Source organism: Punica granatum, chromosome 4 (assembly GCF_007655135.1).
Source record: "Punica granatum isolate Tunisia-2019 chromosome 4, ASM765513v2, whole genome shotgun sequence".
NCBI lineage: Eukaryota > Viridiplantae > Streptophyta > Magnoliopsida > Myrtales > Lythraceae > Punica > Punica granatum.
The window spans coordinates 5,909,159-5,922,253 of NC_045130.1; the positions used below are offsets into that span (position 1 = coordinate 5,909,159).

At 40.0% G+C, this 13,095-nt stretch overlaps 3 protein-coding genes across 4 annotated transcripts; 1 reads left to right on the forward strand and 2 right to left on the reverse strand.

The window, feature by feature from the left end:
• Window positions 1–1,738: 1,738 nt before the first annotated feature.
• On the reverse strand, window positions 1,739–3,153 carry LOC116204945 (basic blue protein-like). The gene is made up of 3 exons (XM_031537331.1): window positions 3,015–3,153; window positions 2,371–2,547; window positions 1,739–2,100 (listed from the first exon to the last, which is right to left on the reverse strand). Exons 1-3 carry the CDS (start codon window positions 3,076–3,078, stop codon window positions 1,901–1,903), a joined length of 441 nt encoding a protein of 146 aa, XP_031393191.1. The 5' UTR covers window positions 3,079–3,153; the 3' UTR covers window positions 1,739–1,900.
• On the reverse strand, window positions 3,015–9,012 carry LOC116204944 (sterol 3-beta-glucosyltransferase UGT80B1). 2 transcript variants are annotated; one of them, XR_004156424.1, is made up of 16 exons: window positions 8,874–9,012; window positions 8,665–8,736; window positions 8,488–8,581; window positions 8,218–8,354; window positions 7,849–7,919; window positions 7,152–7,233; window positions 6,946–7,047; window positions 6,529–6,584; window positions 6,378–6,412; window positions 5,644–5,860; window positions 5,221–5,436; window positions 4,802–4,861; window positions 4,641–4,680; window positions 3,763–3,984; window positions 3,338–3,478; window positions 3,015–3,156 (listed from the first exon to the last, which is right to left on the reverse strand). XR_004156424.1 is itself a non-coding variant. In XM_031537330.1 (15 exons), exons 1-15 carry the CDS (start codon window positions 8,952–8,954, stop codon window positions 3,425–3,427), a joined length of 1,539 nt encoding a protein of 512 aa, XP_031393190.1. In that variant the 5' UTR covers window positions 8,955–9,012; the 3' UTR covers window positions 3,187–3,424. The 2 variants fall into 2 exon arrangements, 1 of the variants encoding a protein (XP_031393190.1); XM_031537330.1 differs by lacking the exon at window positions 3,015–3,156 and having other exon boundaries at window positions 3,187–3,478.
• A 2,232-nt stretch (window positions 9,013–11,244) lies between these two features.
• On the forward strand, window positions 11,245–12,033 carry LOC116203283 (protein phosphatase 1 regulatory subunit INH3). Its single transcript, XM_031534957.1, has one exon. The coding sequence runs from the start codon at window positions 11,341–11,343 to the stop codon at window positions 11,722–11,724; it is 384 nt and encodes a 127-aa protein (XP_031390817.1). The 5' UTR covers window positions 11,245–11,340; the 3' UTR covers window positions 11,725–12,033.
• Window positions 12,034–13,095: the final 1,062 nt, after the last annotated feature.

Below are 13,095 nucleotides of genomic sequence, written 5' to 3' on the forward strand. Positions count from 1 at the left end.
CTAGATATAAAAAATTTATTATAACTTACAAAAAGATATATACAGTAACTTATTTAAGAAATAGCTCCTATTCACATAAGGTATCATATTCAGCCACTAAAAAGAATCGTCGAAAATTTAAAACTCCAATTTAAGGTATCTCTTTGTTAAAATGAACCTTAATGATAGAATTAAGGTTATGTATTACCAAAAATTAAATTAACGCAGATACCTGCGGAACGTGCAGACACATGACTAGTATCAATTAGGATGGATCTAATCTCCCACGGGGAGTTCTTAGTAAATAAAATGGCATCTACCTTAAATGCAATTAATAATAACATATTTATATTAAAATAATTACATTAATTAAATGTGAAAAAAAAGTCCATGAAAAAGGAATTAAACGAGAATTGAAAAGATTAATTTGCTTAAAAGAATGGCTAAAAAATATAACCTATCAATTTATAATATTTTTATTATTTTAGTAGTAGGCATTTAGAAGATTCAAGTAAAATGAGTGGAAATTCTTAACTTATAAAAATGCAGAACCCATCAATTTCTAGCAAAATACAAAAGGAGTGACATGCATTTATAGCTTATAGAAATTGGTATAAAACTTTTGATATTCTTATATATGGAGATTCCAATAACATATTTTAATACCTTTTCATAATTCAAATTCAATTAAAGTAGCTATTACTTATAAAAAGGATAATTACTTTTCCGTTGAGAATCTCTTGTCGCATTGCAACATTTACAAGGAACAAAAGGACTAGGAACCCTATAATAAATATTATTGTGGAGTAATTATATGTTATTATACTATATAATTTATAGTGAAATGTAAAACATAATTTTTTTTTCCTTTCAATAAACAATTTAAATTTTGATATATTATTAACTACTTTTATTTAAAGACAATTGGAAAGGACAATAACATTTCTGTGCAACTTTTATGAAGGAAATCATATTAATCAAATGTTGTAATTTGTTAATGGTTTACAAAAAATTGTATTTAATATTAAATTTTCGTGTAATATTATATGAATATTTTAAGTACCTAAAGAAAAACAATTTATGAAAATTAGAATTTTATTTTTGAATAATTTTCATGATTGAAAAAGTATTCATACTACTGAGCCACACTGGGCCTCAGCAGGGTTTGGGAGACGGGCTCGTCCAGACCCTGCCCAAATTCCTCACCAATGAAAGCTATCCTTCCAATTTGTGCAGGAGCCCACACGATTGGGCAAGCCCACTGCTTCACGTACCACGACAGAATCCACAGCAACGGAATCGACATCGATGCCGACTCCGGCTCGGAAGTGCCCGTAGGCTCAGGCGCTCGGCAAGTGGGGCCAATATGAACCTGGCACCACTAGATCCAGTCACCACCAGCTTGTTCGATAATATCTACTTCAAGAACCTTGTGCAATAGGGGCTCATGGTGATGGACCAGGCCCGGTACAGTACTAGCTCGACTGACAGCGTCGAGTTGGAGTACATCAAGAACTCCACGACTTTCAGATCCGACTTCGCTGCAGCAATTGTCAAGATGGGAGCCTCGCACCGGCTCGCTGGGGCAGATTAGGAAGATCCGTAGCACAGTGAACTAATTCGAAACAAAGTCTTTATATTTGAAAGCTCAATGCAAGTCAGTTTTTATCGCGTTTGGTCTTTCATTCCAATTTCCAAATTCAGCAGAGAAGCCATTTGACTTTCATGGATCCATCAGAATCTGTCGAACGCCAAGTGATAAGAGAAGCCATTTGACACTGAACGGCACTCTTTATTTATTCATCACGACATCTAGAAGAGAGTAGCATACGGAGTGACTGCTTAGAAGCTATCACAACTTTCACGCGATGGAGAGACCAACAATACATAAAAAGCTAGCCGGCTAGCTGAGTACGGCCTATTAAGCAGCAGTTATGGCGATCTTCATTCCAGACTCGCAATGCCCCGGGAAATTACAGATGAAGTAGTTCTGCCCTCTGACGAGCTTGATCTTATCATTCCCCGTTTGGTAAACTTTGGCGCCTCGAGGAGTCTTGCAGCTGTCATAAGATCCCTTGGGAACGGCAACTACGTTGTGGCGTGTCGGGTTGTAATTAAACACTGGAATAGAAAGAGGAGGAAGTTCTGAGCTTTGATGAACGTATTTAAACCCGTACTCCAATATGCAAGTACTGTGATATTTTTTGTCCAAGGGCTCGTAATGGACTATGGTCCAAGAGCACCCCCACAAGACCACTGGCTAAGCGCAGGTCTCCTGGCGAAGCCTAAATTGGCCATCTAAGTCATCTTCAATGCCACTGTAGGTTACCGCAAGACAGACAATAAAGAGAAAAGACGCAACTGAACTTTCATGAAAAAGAGTCGACATACCAAGAATATCGCCGGCTTTGAAGCGCTTCCCGCCAGACCAGCCGGCCGAGTCGAAACTCCAGCCACGGGCATCCCCCACAGGGTAAGTCGCTGCATGAGCAGGATCAGAATGGAGCACCAGCAAGCAGAGCAGCAGAGACACAGCCATTGCACTGCCTCTTCCCTGGGACATTTTTGCTAGAGGAGAGAGAGGGAGAGGAAGGTGATGCAAGAGACAAGTTTTGAGTAACGAGAGGGGGAGAGAGAGGATCTCTTTAATGGATGTTGGGGTTTGGGACTTGCTGGGGTTTCAACGCGTGCATTTAAGAAGAATGGGTCTACACAACAGACAGACGACTTACAGTAGAAATGGTTGAGGACACAGTACAGAACAATAAATGCATGTTTGTTTTTAACTCTTAACTTTAACTCAACACATTATACTATAAAAATACACATTTTTCAAATAAAAAATTTTAACTTTAACTTTAACTCAACACACTATACAATTATTTATCTTTTTTCACAATCAAAATCAAAATTACTTTAATTCTGAAGCCAAACGCACCATAAAGAACTGAGTGTGCCATTATCACATGACATGTCTTTGCAGTTCCCGCTTTAGTTTCTTACATTGAGAATTGAGGAGAGAATACGATACTAACCCAGGAATGCAGTTCTGAAAGCCCGGGGGGATGGTGAGGGCCTCACGGCACTAAACGATGACATGCCAACTCAAAGCTAGACGTTTATCTGCTCCTACGATCGCTCGACCAATGTGGGGGGATTTCCGTTTTAGTATTTCACCTAATCAAGAGTAATAGAGCACTAAAGAAGGGGGTATGAACTTGTTTTGCCCATATATGAAATTTTAGCATAATTCGATCATGTGCCGAAGAACCCTGATTTGGGCGAACATTGGATCCATTCTCCAAAAGAAGACATGAATACATGGGAGCAATAAATGTATCGATAAGAAATTAAATACCCTGCTTGAGAAGAAGCAGCAAGTTGCAACTGGAAAAATCTAACTCCATCCAAGTAGATATTTTTCTCTCGTTCAACTTCGATCGCATCAAGGTTCTTTCACCACCTCCTTGAGAATCTTCACAGCTTCTGCAACTCCATCCTAAGAGAATTCAAGCATTTCAGTTTGGGAGCCTTTCTTAATATTATGCTGGGGTTGCATCATTCTCGACCACGACATCCAAGAGAGCAAGAAAATGAACTTTTCAATATCAGAGACATGAACTATAAACAAGAAAAACGCATATATTGAGGGCTGAATTTCGCTATTAATCTATCCTCATGTTAGATATTACTAAGCAGCTTTAGCTTTTTTTGCAGCTTGATTTATTGCTTCACAACTTCCCTATCATAATAACATATGAATCAAGACTTTACTATCGTTACCTGGAGAGAGATTTTCGAAGAAATTTCTAAGGCACGTGCTTTGACTTCATTGGCAAGTGCATGTTGTAAGGACTTCGACAACATAATAGCAGCCTCTTTAATAGATGCATCGTCACTGTTATCGGGAAGCAAGTGGCATCTTTTGAGTGCTTCAGGAGCCACTCCAAGCCAGAACATCCTCTCAGCCCAGTAGAATTGATCCAGCATAAATGGACAAATGACCTTCAATTATATTTCAAGAAGCGTAAGTGAAGTGAAAAATGCATGAGAGCTCAAAGGAAGCCAATGAGGGCTTCAATTAAGGTGATGCAGCACATGAACACGAGTCTTCACATTCACGAAGGAACTGTCAATCCAAGTGTCTTGTCTTAGATCCAGTACTCAGCAGTTGAATTATGTAACATAAATTTAGTTTCTCAATGGTGTGGTAATTTTATCTACTTGTTTCGTCAAATAATTGATCAGCTTAATTTTTCAACTTTCTTTGGATAACACTTATTTCTACCAATCATATGAAAAGGAAAAATAATTTTTTGATAATGTGTCTCCTCATGAAGCCAATAACATGGCTCAGCAACATTTCAGGAACCCAGTTTGATCAGGCCTCAGTGGGTGGCCACAATATTAATCGAGGGCGTTGGGAAATATAGAAGGGTTGCAACATCTCATTATGCTCCTTTAACCATTCAACCAACCCTCGGGAATTAACATGAAAAATACTAAGTTTTATTAGACATAATTAGCCAAAGAAAAATGAGAAGATTTTTTTTTTTCTTTTCTTTTACCATGATAAGAAGAATCTCTAAATGAGAGCAAATTTTCATGTATAAGACCTAAGCAATAATGCTTCCATCTAAAAGATCAATTTCATGACTAACCTGGGGGATTCCAGCATGAAGTGCAGCAGCAGTCGATCCACTAAGTTTTAGGAGAACAAGGTATCATAAATTAGAACCTGTCTTTGCAACTTGCAATAAGGCAGTAACATTATATTCAGCAAGTAAGATACATACTGATTGCCCAAGGTTGAAAACCTCACCTTCCTCCATGATGTATTGCAGCAGCGCACTGTTGGAACAGCCATTTATATGGGATGGAGCTAATTTAATTCAACAAGAACCAAAGCAATTCTTCAGATACAATACACATAAAACATGCTACGTGAATTTTATCAGTGGAGAACGTATTATACGGCATAATAGAGTTAACATAGTTGAGCTTGCAGCATGCAAGATTATGTTGGTATATTCATGTGCGTCAAAAGTAAGTTTAGTATGTTCGTGTTGTGGTAGGGTAAGCAGTGTGCTTATTTCCATAGAGGCAACTGTTAGATCTGCTAAATTATATGAATACTTGAATTTCTGGCACTTGTTTCAACTATAAAATATTTTCAGTCCTCAAGTTTTGTAATTTTCAAGGACGTGTATAATTCAGGGTGAAATAGAAATACAAACTGACCCGCAAAAGCAGAAGACTCGTCCACCAAATAGGAGCCTCCCAGCTTCACTAAAATTTCTCTGGTTCAAGCTTGGAGCTTCTTCAGCAGCAATAGCTTGAACTGCTGCATCCAAAGGTTCATAGCTGGCAGTGAAAAGAATAAATCTGCAACCTGTCATTCTAGTGACTGCTTGAAGGACCATAAGGAAAGATCGAGGGTTTTTGAGATAGCCCATCCTATGAACAGCAATAACAATTGATCAGAGAGGTATCAAAGATAAATAAACCACAAGAAAAAGGTCATAATAAGTAGCTACAGTCCCATATATCTCATGGCGTTGCTCATTGGAGCCATGTATCTTCAATTGAAATTACACTGTATATGGTAAAGCACTCATTATAAAATTAACTAAATACTCAAAAACAAATCCAGCAAGCACTTACCTTCCTATGGAGCTCAGCCCAATAAATACAGGTCGCATCAGTGCATCACCATTTACGAAAGCTTGCAACTGAACATGAGAAGAACAAGTACAATCCTGTGTTTTTGTGCCCTTAGACTTGTTAAGTTCAGCAACTTCACAGCACTTTTGACATGAAAACTGCCATTCATCAGGGAGAAACCAAAATCCACTAATTCGGATATTAGATGGCCAGTAATCTGCGGATTACCAAATATAAAAAGGATAAATGAGATACATCTAGAAAGAGAAAGTGGATACCCATTTTACTCAGAAATCATAGGAATGACATGTTTTCATGCATGATGTGTTCATCAAGCATTTGTTCAATTGAACAGACTCAATTCTTTTATGATGCAAAAACCAAAAAGATGCTTTCTTTAATCTCAAGCAAGTGTTCACTATATGCAAACACCCTATGAATATGTGTATAACCCAGAACCTGACATGGCACCAAAAAAATGATATGCACTCAACTGGAGCTTAAGACATACACTGAATAATGAAACAAAGCTGTAAAGAAGGAAATACAGCTTTTGTAAGAAAATTCACCAGCAACCATAAATAATTGCAGTTCAGTGTGCTATTCCCTAGTCCAAGGAGCCTGAGCTCTTATCGCACTCATCCAGTACAACAGCAGCCAAACTTCATCCTTTTATATTGTCACACGTCTTCACAGATGAAATATAAAATAGAAACTTTCAGAATATGTAATACCAGGACATTCGACAACTTCTTCACTAAATCCATACCTGTCAAAATGAGCAGTGTGAAGTGCCTCAGGAAAATTTCTTTTAACAAACACAACATTAGATAAACAACAAAGAAGCAGCCTCATATAGCCATTATACAAAAGCAAGAGACTCACATAACAATAGGAGATGGTGCCCTCTCATGCCATGTGGGAAGGCCTGTTACAGGATCCTGCAACAGATAGAAAGTACAGAGTAATTGTGGAGACAGGACGATGTACATAGATGATCTTTCAAGATAGAAAGAGATTGAACAGAAGGATGTATTCCCAATCTTTCTCATGTAAACTCTGACCTTCTAAATTTTAGGAAATCTTCTGAAGTTTACCCCTCCTAAAATTTACCGACTCCACATTTCCATCCTCCCAAACCCTACCAATAGGAAATCATGGTTCCATCCATTAATTCCGATGTAATGATTTTGCTATTTATTTGAAGCAAACATATGCGGATTAAGGACTTGATCACTAGGTGGACATGACAATGTGCATGGCAAAACTATTACGGAGACAGTAACCCAAAAAAACACTGACCGTGAATGGAATAGGACTCAAACTTAAAGCTTCGCTTCTCCATGATCCCCAACTTTCAGTAAAAAGGGGCCACATCCAATGCATTACATCTTTCCAGCAGACCTGTAAGATCATAAAAAGTGACGTATTAACTTATTATCAGCCTGTAATGCCACAATAAATTATTTTAGAGATCAGAATCATGTTCTCAGCAGGAAAAGAGATACCTTATCAGTGGGAGCTTCTAGGAGGTAATCATACAAATGGGGAAATTCTTTCTGGAAGTGACTCTCAAATGATGCCGGAGCACTACAACAAGCATAAGAAAAAGTATTTATAGCATGTCCATAATTGAGGATATAAAAGCTCTTGGAATTCAGAGAGAAATGAAACTAAATTTCAGAAACTGGAAAATCAAATAGAAAGGTTGCCGGTTGCAGCCTCTTCTTTTTTCAGAAAATATCACATTTGATATGCTGCTGCTACACATATGCATGTACAGCACATCTATAAAGATCTATGCTTATAGAAAGATATGCCATATGATTGATTTATGTGACCAACAATGTGATCCAAAAGCAGTGTACGAAAAATGTAATGTCACCCTAATGTCTTCAGACTAATTAGTTCTTGATGTTATAAACAGTAGATAGTGTGAACCCAGGTAGAGGTATAGATATTGTCATAATTGATCAATTTTCTATTCCTGGTAAGAAAGAGGATCATCATTGTTACTTGTAGAATAAGAAGGAATAATCCAACAAACAGTTGCAACAGCCATAAAGATAAGTCATTTCGAAAACAATAACTCTTTCCTTTTTTTTTTGGGTATACTCTCAATTAAATTTACAGGCAGCAGAACAAAGGGAAGAAATATCAGAAGAGAAATAGCAAAGAAGGATAAGCAAATATATATTTCTTTACCTATATGGAACAACATAGGGAGCAGCAACTATGCATCGAACCTGAAAAAGTTCCGCAAGGCTCCATCCCTCCTGAAATCATGCCAAGTTATCTTTTCACACATCATTCACTTAGCATCATTTATTACTGGCAAGAAAATTAGACCTCCAAAAGCCAGGAAGTAAAAGTCAAGACAATTCATTTGTTTAGTACTTTTCCTGCAGGAAGCAACAATCTCTAATTACACTGTTAATCATAAAAGGTTGCTAATTCTTTTAAACATGTGAACTTATGTTTCAAATGGCTATCACCTTATTAATCTGAACTAATTCAAATTGGCTAACCTATATTTACAAATTTAAAGTAAGTTTCAAAGGGAAAGGGAGATACCAATGCAAAGAAGTTAATCAAGATGAAATCACCGCTCAAAACTTCATCGAATCCAAAGATCCTCTCAACTGCAGAAACGCATTGTCGTCTATGGTCGATGGTGATAGTTTTCTTCTTCAGCATAGAAACAGATGGCGCTACCATTCCATTAGATCAATAACAAAACTTTGCATAAGTTCAGAATGTTTGGAATGAATTCCTACTCGTGCTTATGCACAACCAGGCATATCAAACATAATAACAAAAACCGAAACAAGCAGTAATCAACACCTGCATTCTGGTCTTCTTCATGGAAGGAAAGAACGGGTGGCGATGACACGGGTACAAAGGTTACACGCTCTTTGGCCAAATGGGCGCTCAGATTCTAAGAAACATAACAAAAACAAAACATCAATAAGTATGTATCATTAGCATTGTCGACAAAATGAAGGAGATGAGACATCGAACCTGGTGTGCTGAGTGAGTGATACAGAACACGCGGTAGTGCATCACTTCAGCCGCGAAAGCGGCAGCAATAGCCTGTCGATAGCAGGAAGAATCCAAAATCAGCAATTGAGCTGAACAAGAACCGAAAAATTTACCAGCAAAAATTCGAACTTTTCACTCAATAGTCAATGGAAGATGAGGCGGCAGCAGCCGGGTGATTCGGTGCTTACGGCAAGAGGGTAAGCGTCGCCTTGAGTTCCGAAAGCCATGAACACAGCGATCGGCTGTTCCCGCTTCGTCTCAGGTTCCATGGCCTGAAACGTTGAGTTCAGCACGGAACAGGGGAGAGTGGGAGAAAAATGGCGACTTTGAGCTGTAAACATGTTGGTGAAATTATACGTCGACCCCTAATTTTCTCATTTATTTCGGTTTTTAGCCCTGTAGTTCACCTAATGCTATTTGTATCCCCCGTATTTCTTTTTTTGTAATTCTACGCCATTGTTTTATGGGGGTATTTTATACCACTAGTTGTCAACCCGTAATCGAGCAGGGAGTGACGAGTATAACGTACTCGAGCAGCACAAATCTTGCGCATAAATTATCTCCTTAAAAAAAAGGTAATTAAGAAAAATAACTAGAGAGGAAAACTATTGAGTTGAGCAATTGAAAATTAGGAATTCCATCAAACATAGATCATATGATCGTCTAATTATAAAAGCTAATTGAGTCTTTAATGGTAATTGGTATGAACTCATAATGTAATCAAGATTTTAATGGTTTTCTAACAAATTTGAAATGAACTCTTGCACTTACATGCATGTTGGATAGACGACAATCGCACTTGGGAACCATGTGGGGCCCAAATAGTACCTTATCGGGCTTATATGAGGCTTAATCTAACTTTGGGCAATGGGCCCAAAAGACACCTTCTTGGGCCTATGTAAGGCTATAACCCAATGTGGGCCCAACCCAAATTTCTTCGGCCTATGTAAAGCCCGATATCACTTTAGGCCCAGGGAGGGCCTACTGCACTTCTTGCGCCCATGTAAGGCTCAACCTCAGTTTAGGCTCGTGGAGGGCCTGTCAACTTGACATTGGTTGTTGAAACCGAAGTCAAAATCGGGGTCCCGCTATGGAAGTTTGGCGTGTTCACCGACTGATCATCCAAGATTGGTACTCTACTGTCTATAGTTTTACGATTTTAACTACGGTCAAGTTGGTCACAAAGTCCTTGTCCTTGCATCGCTCGCGTTCACACACAGAAAACTCACAAGTGTAAATTGTGATAAAAATCCAGCATTTTGTATGTGTGTGTATGTGTGGACAGAAAGATCCCACGAGAGGGCTTAAGACGTATAACACGGGTCGAAGTGGATGAATGGGCCTTCATGGGCACAAGAGGTATAACGGGGCATCCTTAGCTAACGTGAGGTCGGGCCTTCCATGGGCCTGAAAAGTTGGGGTTGGGCCTTTGATGGGCCGGAAATTGGATTGGGCCTACATAAAGCCCAATCTCACTTAGGATCCCTAGACAGTTGTATGAGGGCCTAACCCACCCCTTCTTGAGCCTACTTGAGGCCCAATCCCACGGCGGGCCCTTGGAGGGCCTAGCCCCCAACTTCTCTGGCCTATTGAAAGACCGACCTCACTTTAGGCATACTACACCCCTTCACCTCTTTGCCCCAGGCAAGGCCCGGCCTCAATTTAGGCTGGTGGAGGACCCGTCAACTCAATTTTGGTCGTTGAAACCATAGTCGAATTTGAGGGTTATGTTATGAAAGTTTGACTTGTGCACAGAACGATCACCCAATATCGGTACTTTACCATTTACGGTTTGACAATTTAAATTAAGGTCGAGGGGCTAAGGTTCCATGCCCAACATAGTTAACGGGCCAGTCTGGCCCGACACAATTAAGAAATTGGGCTAGTCCGTTCCGTTAATTGTTGGCTGACCCAACTTAACAATATGGGCCTCTTACTTTAGTGGACTCATAATGGGCTAGACTGGCCCGAGACAATTAAGAAATTGGGCTAGCATGGTCCGTTAATTGTTGCCCGACCCAACTTGCCACCACTAGTGGATAGGCAACAATATGGGCCTCTTACTTTAGTGGACTCATAATGGCCTCTCTCATACCTTTATCATTTTTGTTATCGCATTAATTAATCGATCAATTAATCGTGGTCCCAAATAAGTCTCAATCTGTGATTCTACATCAAATTTGATTACCCGACAGGGCATTCAGGTACGCCATGTATACTCTTAATCCGTCTATAATATTCCTTGGGTTAAAATCTCGTTGGGATTTCTATCAAGCTTAAGTCAAGATTTCAAATGGAATGAACATTGTACTGCCCAAAACTCTGGCTATGAGTTGGTTAAACAAGAGAATTTTTGGGGTAACAAGTATAATATTCCACATTTGGAGCTTTACCCGAGAGGAGTGGGTGCAAATCTTCAGAGTCTCACCAAGCCCGGCCCTTTATTTTGGGCCGTCTATTAAGCCCAATGTCATAACCGGTTGTGGGACTCGGAAGGCCCAACTTTTGGGCCCATTTCTCTGTTCCGGGAATTTCCATATAAGCAAAAGTTGATTACCGGCAAGAACAGGAAAGCCCAAGGACTCGACTGGTTGACGGAGAGAGAGGGGAAAGAGGGAGGGAGGAGAGAGAGAGAGAGAGAGGGAGAGGGAGAGAATGGCGCGGCCGATGCGTACGACGGCCGCCCCCGCCCCCGCCCCATCCGCCACCGCGACGATGACGGTGACGGTCGAGAACACGGCATCATCGTCGTCCTCTCAGAACACGACCCTGGTCCTGAAGCTGAACCGGAAGAAGAAGTCGGTGACATGGAAGGAAGGCACTGTGGATAATGAGTTCATGCAAAAGAAGAGCTCCAAGAAGTGCTGCATCTTCCACAAGCAGAAGTCCTTCGACGAGGATTACAGCAGCGACGAGGAAGGCGACGATCACCACCACGACCGCCCCGACGGCGACCACCATCGCCACGGCGGAGATGCGTGCGGATCTTGCTCGAACGGTTCTAGCTCGAATTCCGCCGGCAATAATCAACCCAATTGATTGAAATCGGATTGATTTTGACGCGATAATCAAGCCTACAGCGTTCGTCTGTCTCTTTTTTCACTTTTGCTGACAGACTCTGTGCATATGTACGAGTTGCGATTGCACGACATGAGATTAGGGTTGCAATCTCATTGTGGCCGTAGACTCGCGTCCTGTATCATCTGTGCAATCTGATCTCGTATTAGATAGTCTCGACGAATACATCCCGCGGGATTGAAAATATATATTGCCTCATTCTGATTTTACATGTCTGGATTGAATTGTGATGCTTTCCCCGTGTTCTTAATCTACTTCGTTATTCTCATAGTTCATGCTGTCGATCTATCGGATGCTTATATTTAGGTTGTATTCTTGTCGCCGATGCTGATTTTAGCTTTATTGATTATTTTTCGTGTATTGACAATTGACGATTGCGGGCAATTGGCAGTGATCAAAGATGGTATTTCTTCTCCGTCACGTTGATGCAATTGGGGCTGCCCTTTATGTCTTTTGGGACAATCGGTCAGAATTTTTTGTGCCTAGCATGCTTGTGTGTTTTGCCCATGGACGGAAGAGTCGCCAAAGCTTCATGCGGTTGCACGGGTCGAAAGCTTGTGCTGATCATTATATTCGTTCTTGTGAAGTGAGATGTCTTCTTTTCAAGGATCTCTAGGAGCAACTAGTTTTGAAGTGCCGAAGCACTTGCGTTTCTTGAATTTAATCTGATTTAATATTGTCCGAGCTGAAAAATTCGTATCCTCTTCATATGATTAACCATGGTTTGCTGAATTAATATCCGTGGCATAGTTGTGGGAACATGTGCTTAGATGGGTTGAAGGGTTGCATTTGGTTGTAGTGCTTACTCTTATCAGATGGCATGGTTTGAATGTTTAATGGCACTGGGGCAGCTTGATTCCAGGACAGATGAAGAGCTGCTTGACCAATGACATTGTTTCAGGTAAGGTTTAGGATCCCTAACACGAACATATTTAGGTGTTCTATGGATGTACATGCTCACATTTGTTCTTTCTCTATACCTGCATTTCTTTGAGAAGATTAAGGAGGGACTAACAATTCTCGAAGCATTTTCTGATATTTGTTTGAATAAGATATCTACATTAGGTATTTCAAGTTGAATTTTGTATCTGTTCATTTTTTATATCACTTTACGTGTGTCTTGGCTGAGATAATCTCATTGTATGCCGGCCATTTTGTGGAAACTTATTAGGATCTATGTTGTAGTTAGCTACATTGGCCCATTTATATCATCTCCTGCTGAACGATGTGGCTTAGAGCTTGCTTAACCTTCTCTTGCCTCTGCGCGGGCTTGGGACTAGTTTAACCCGGGCTCGAAACTTGTTTAACCCTCTTTTTCTTCGTATGTGTTCG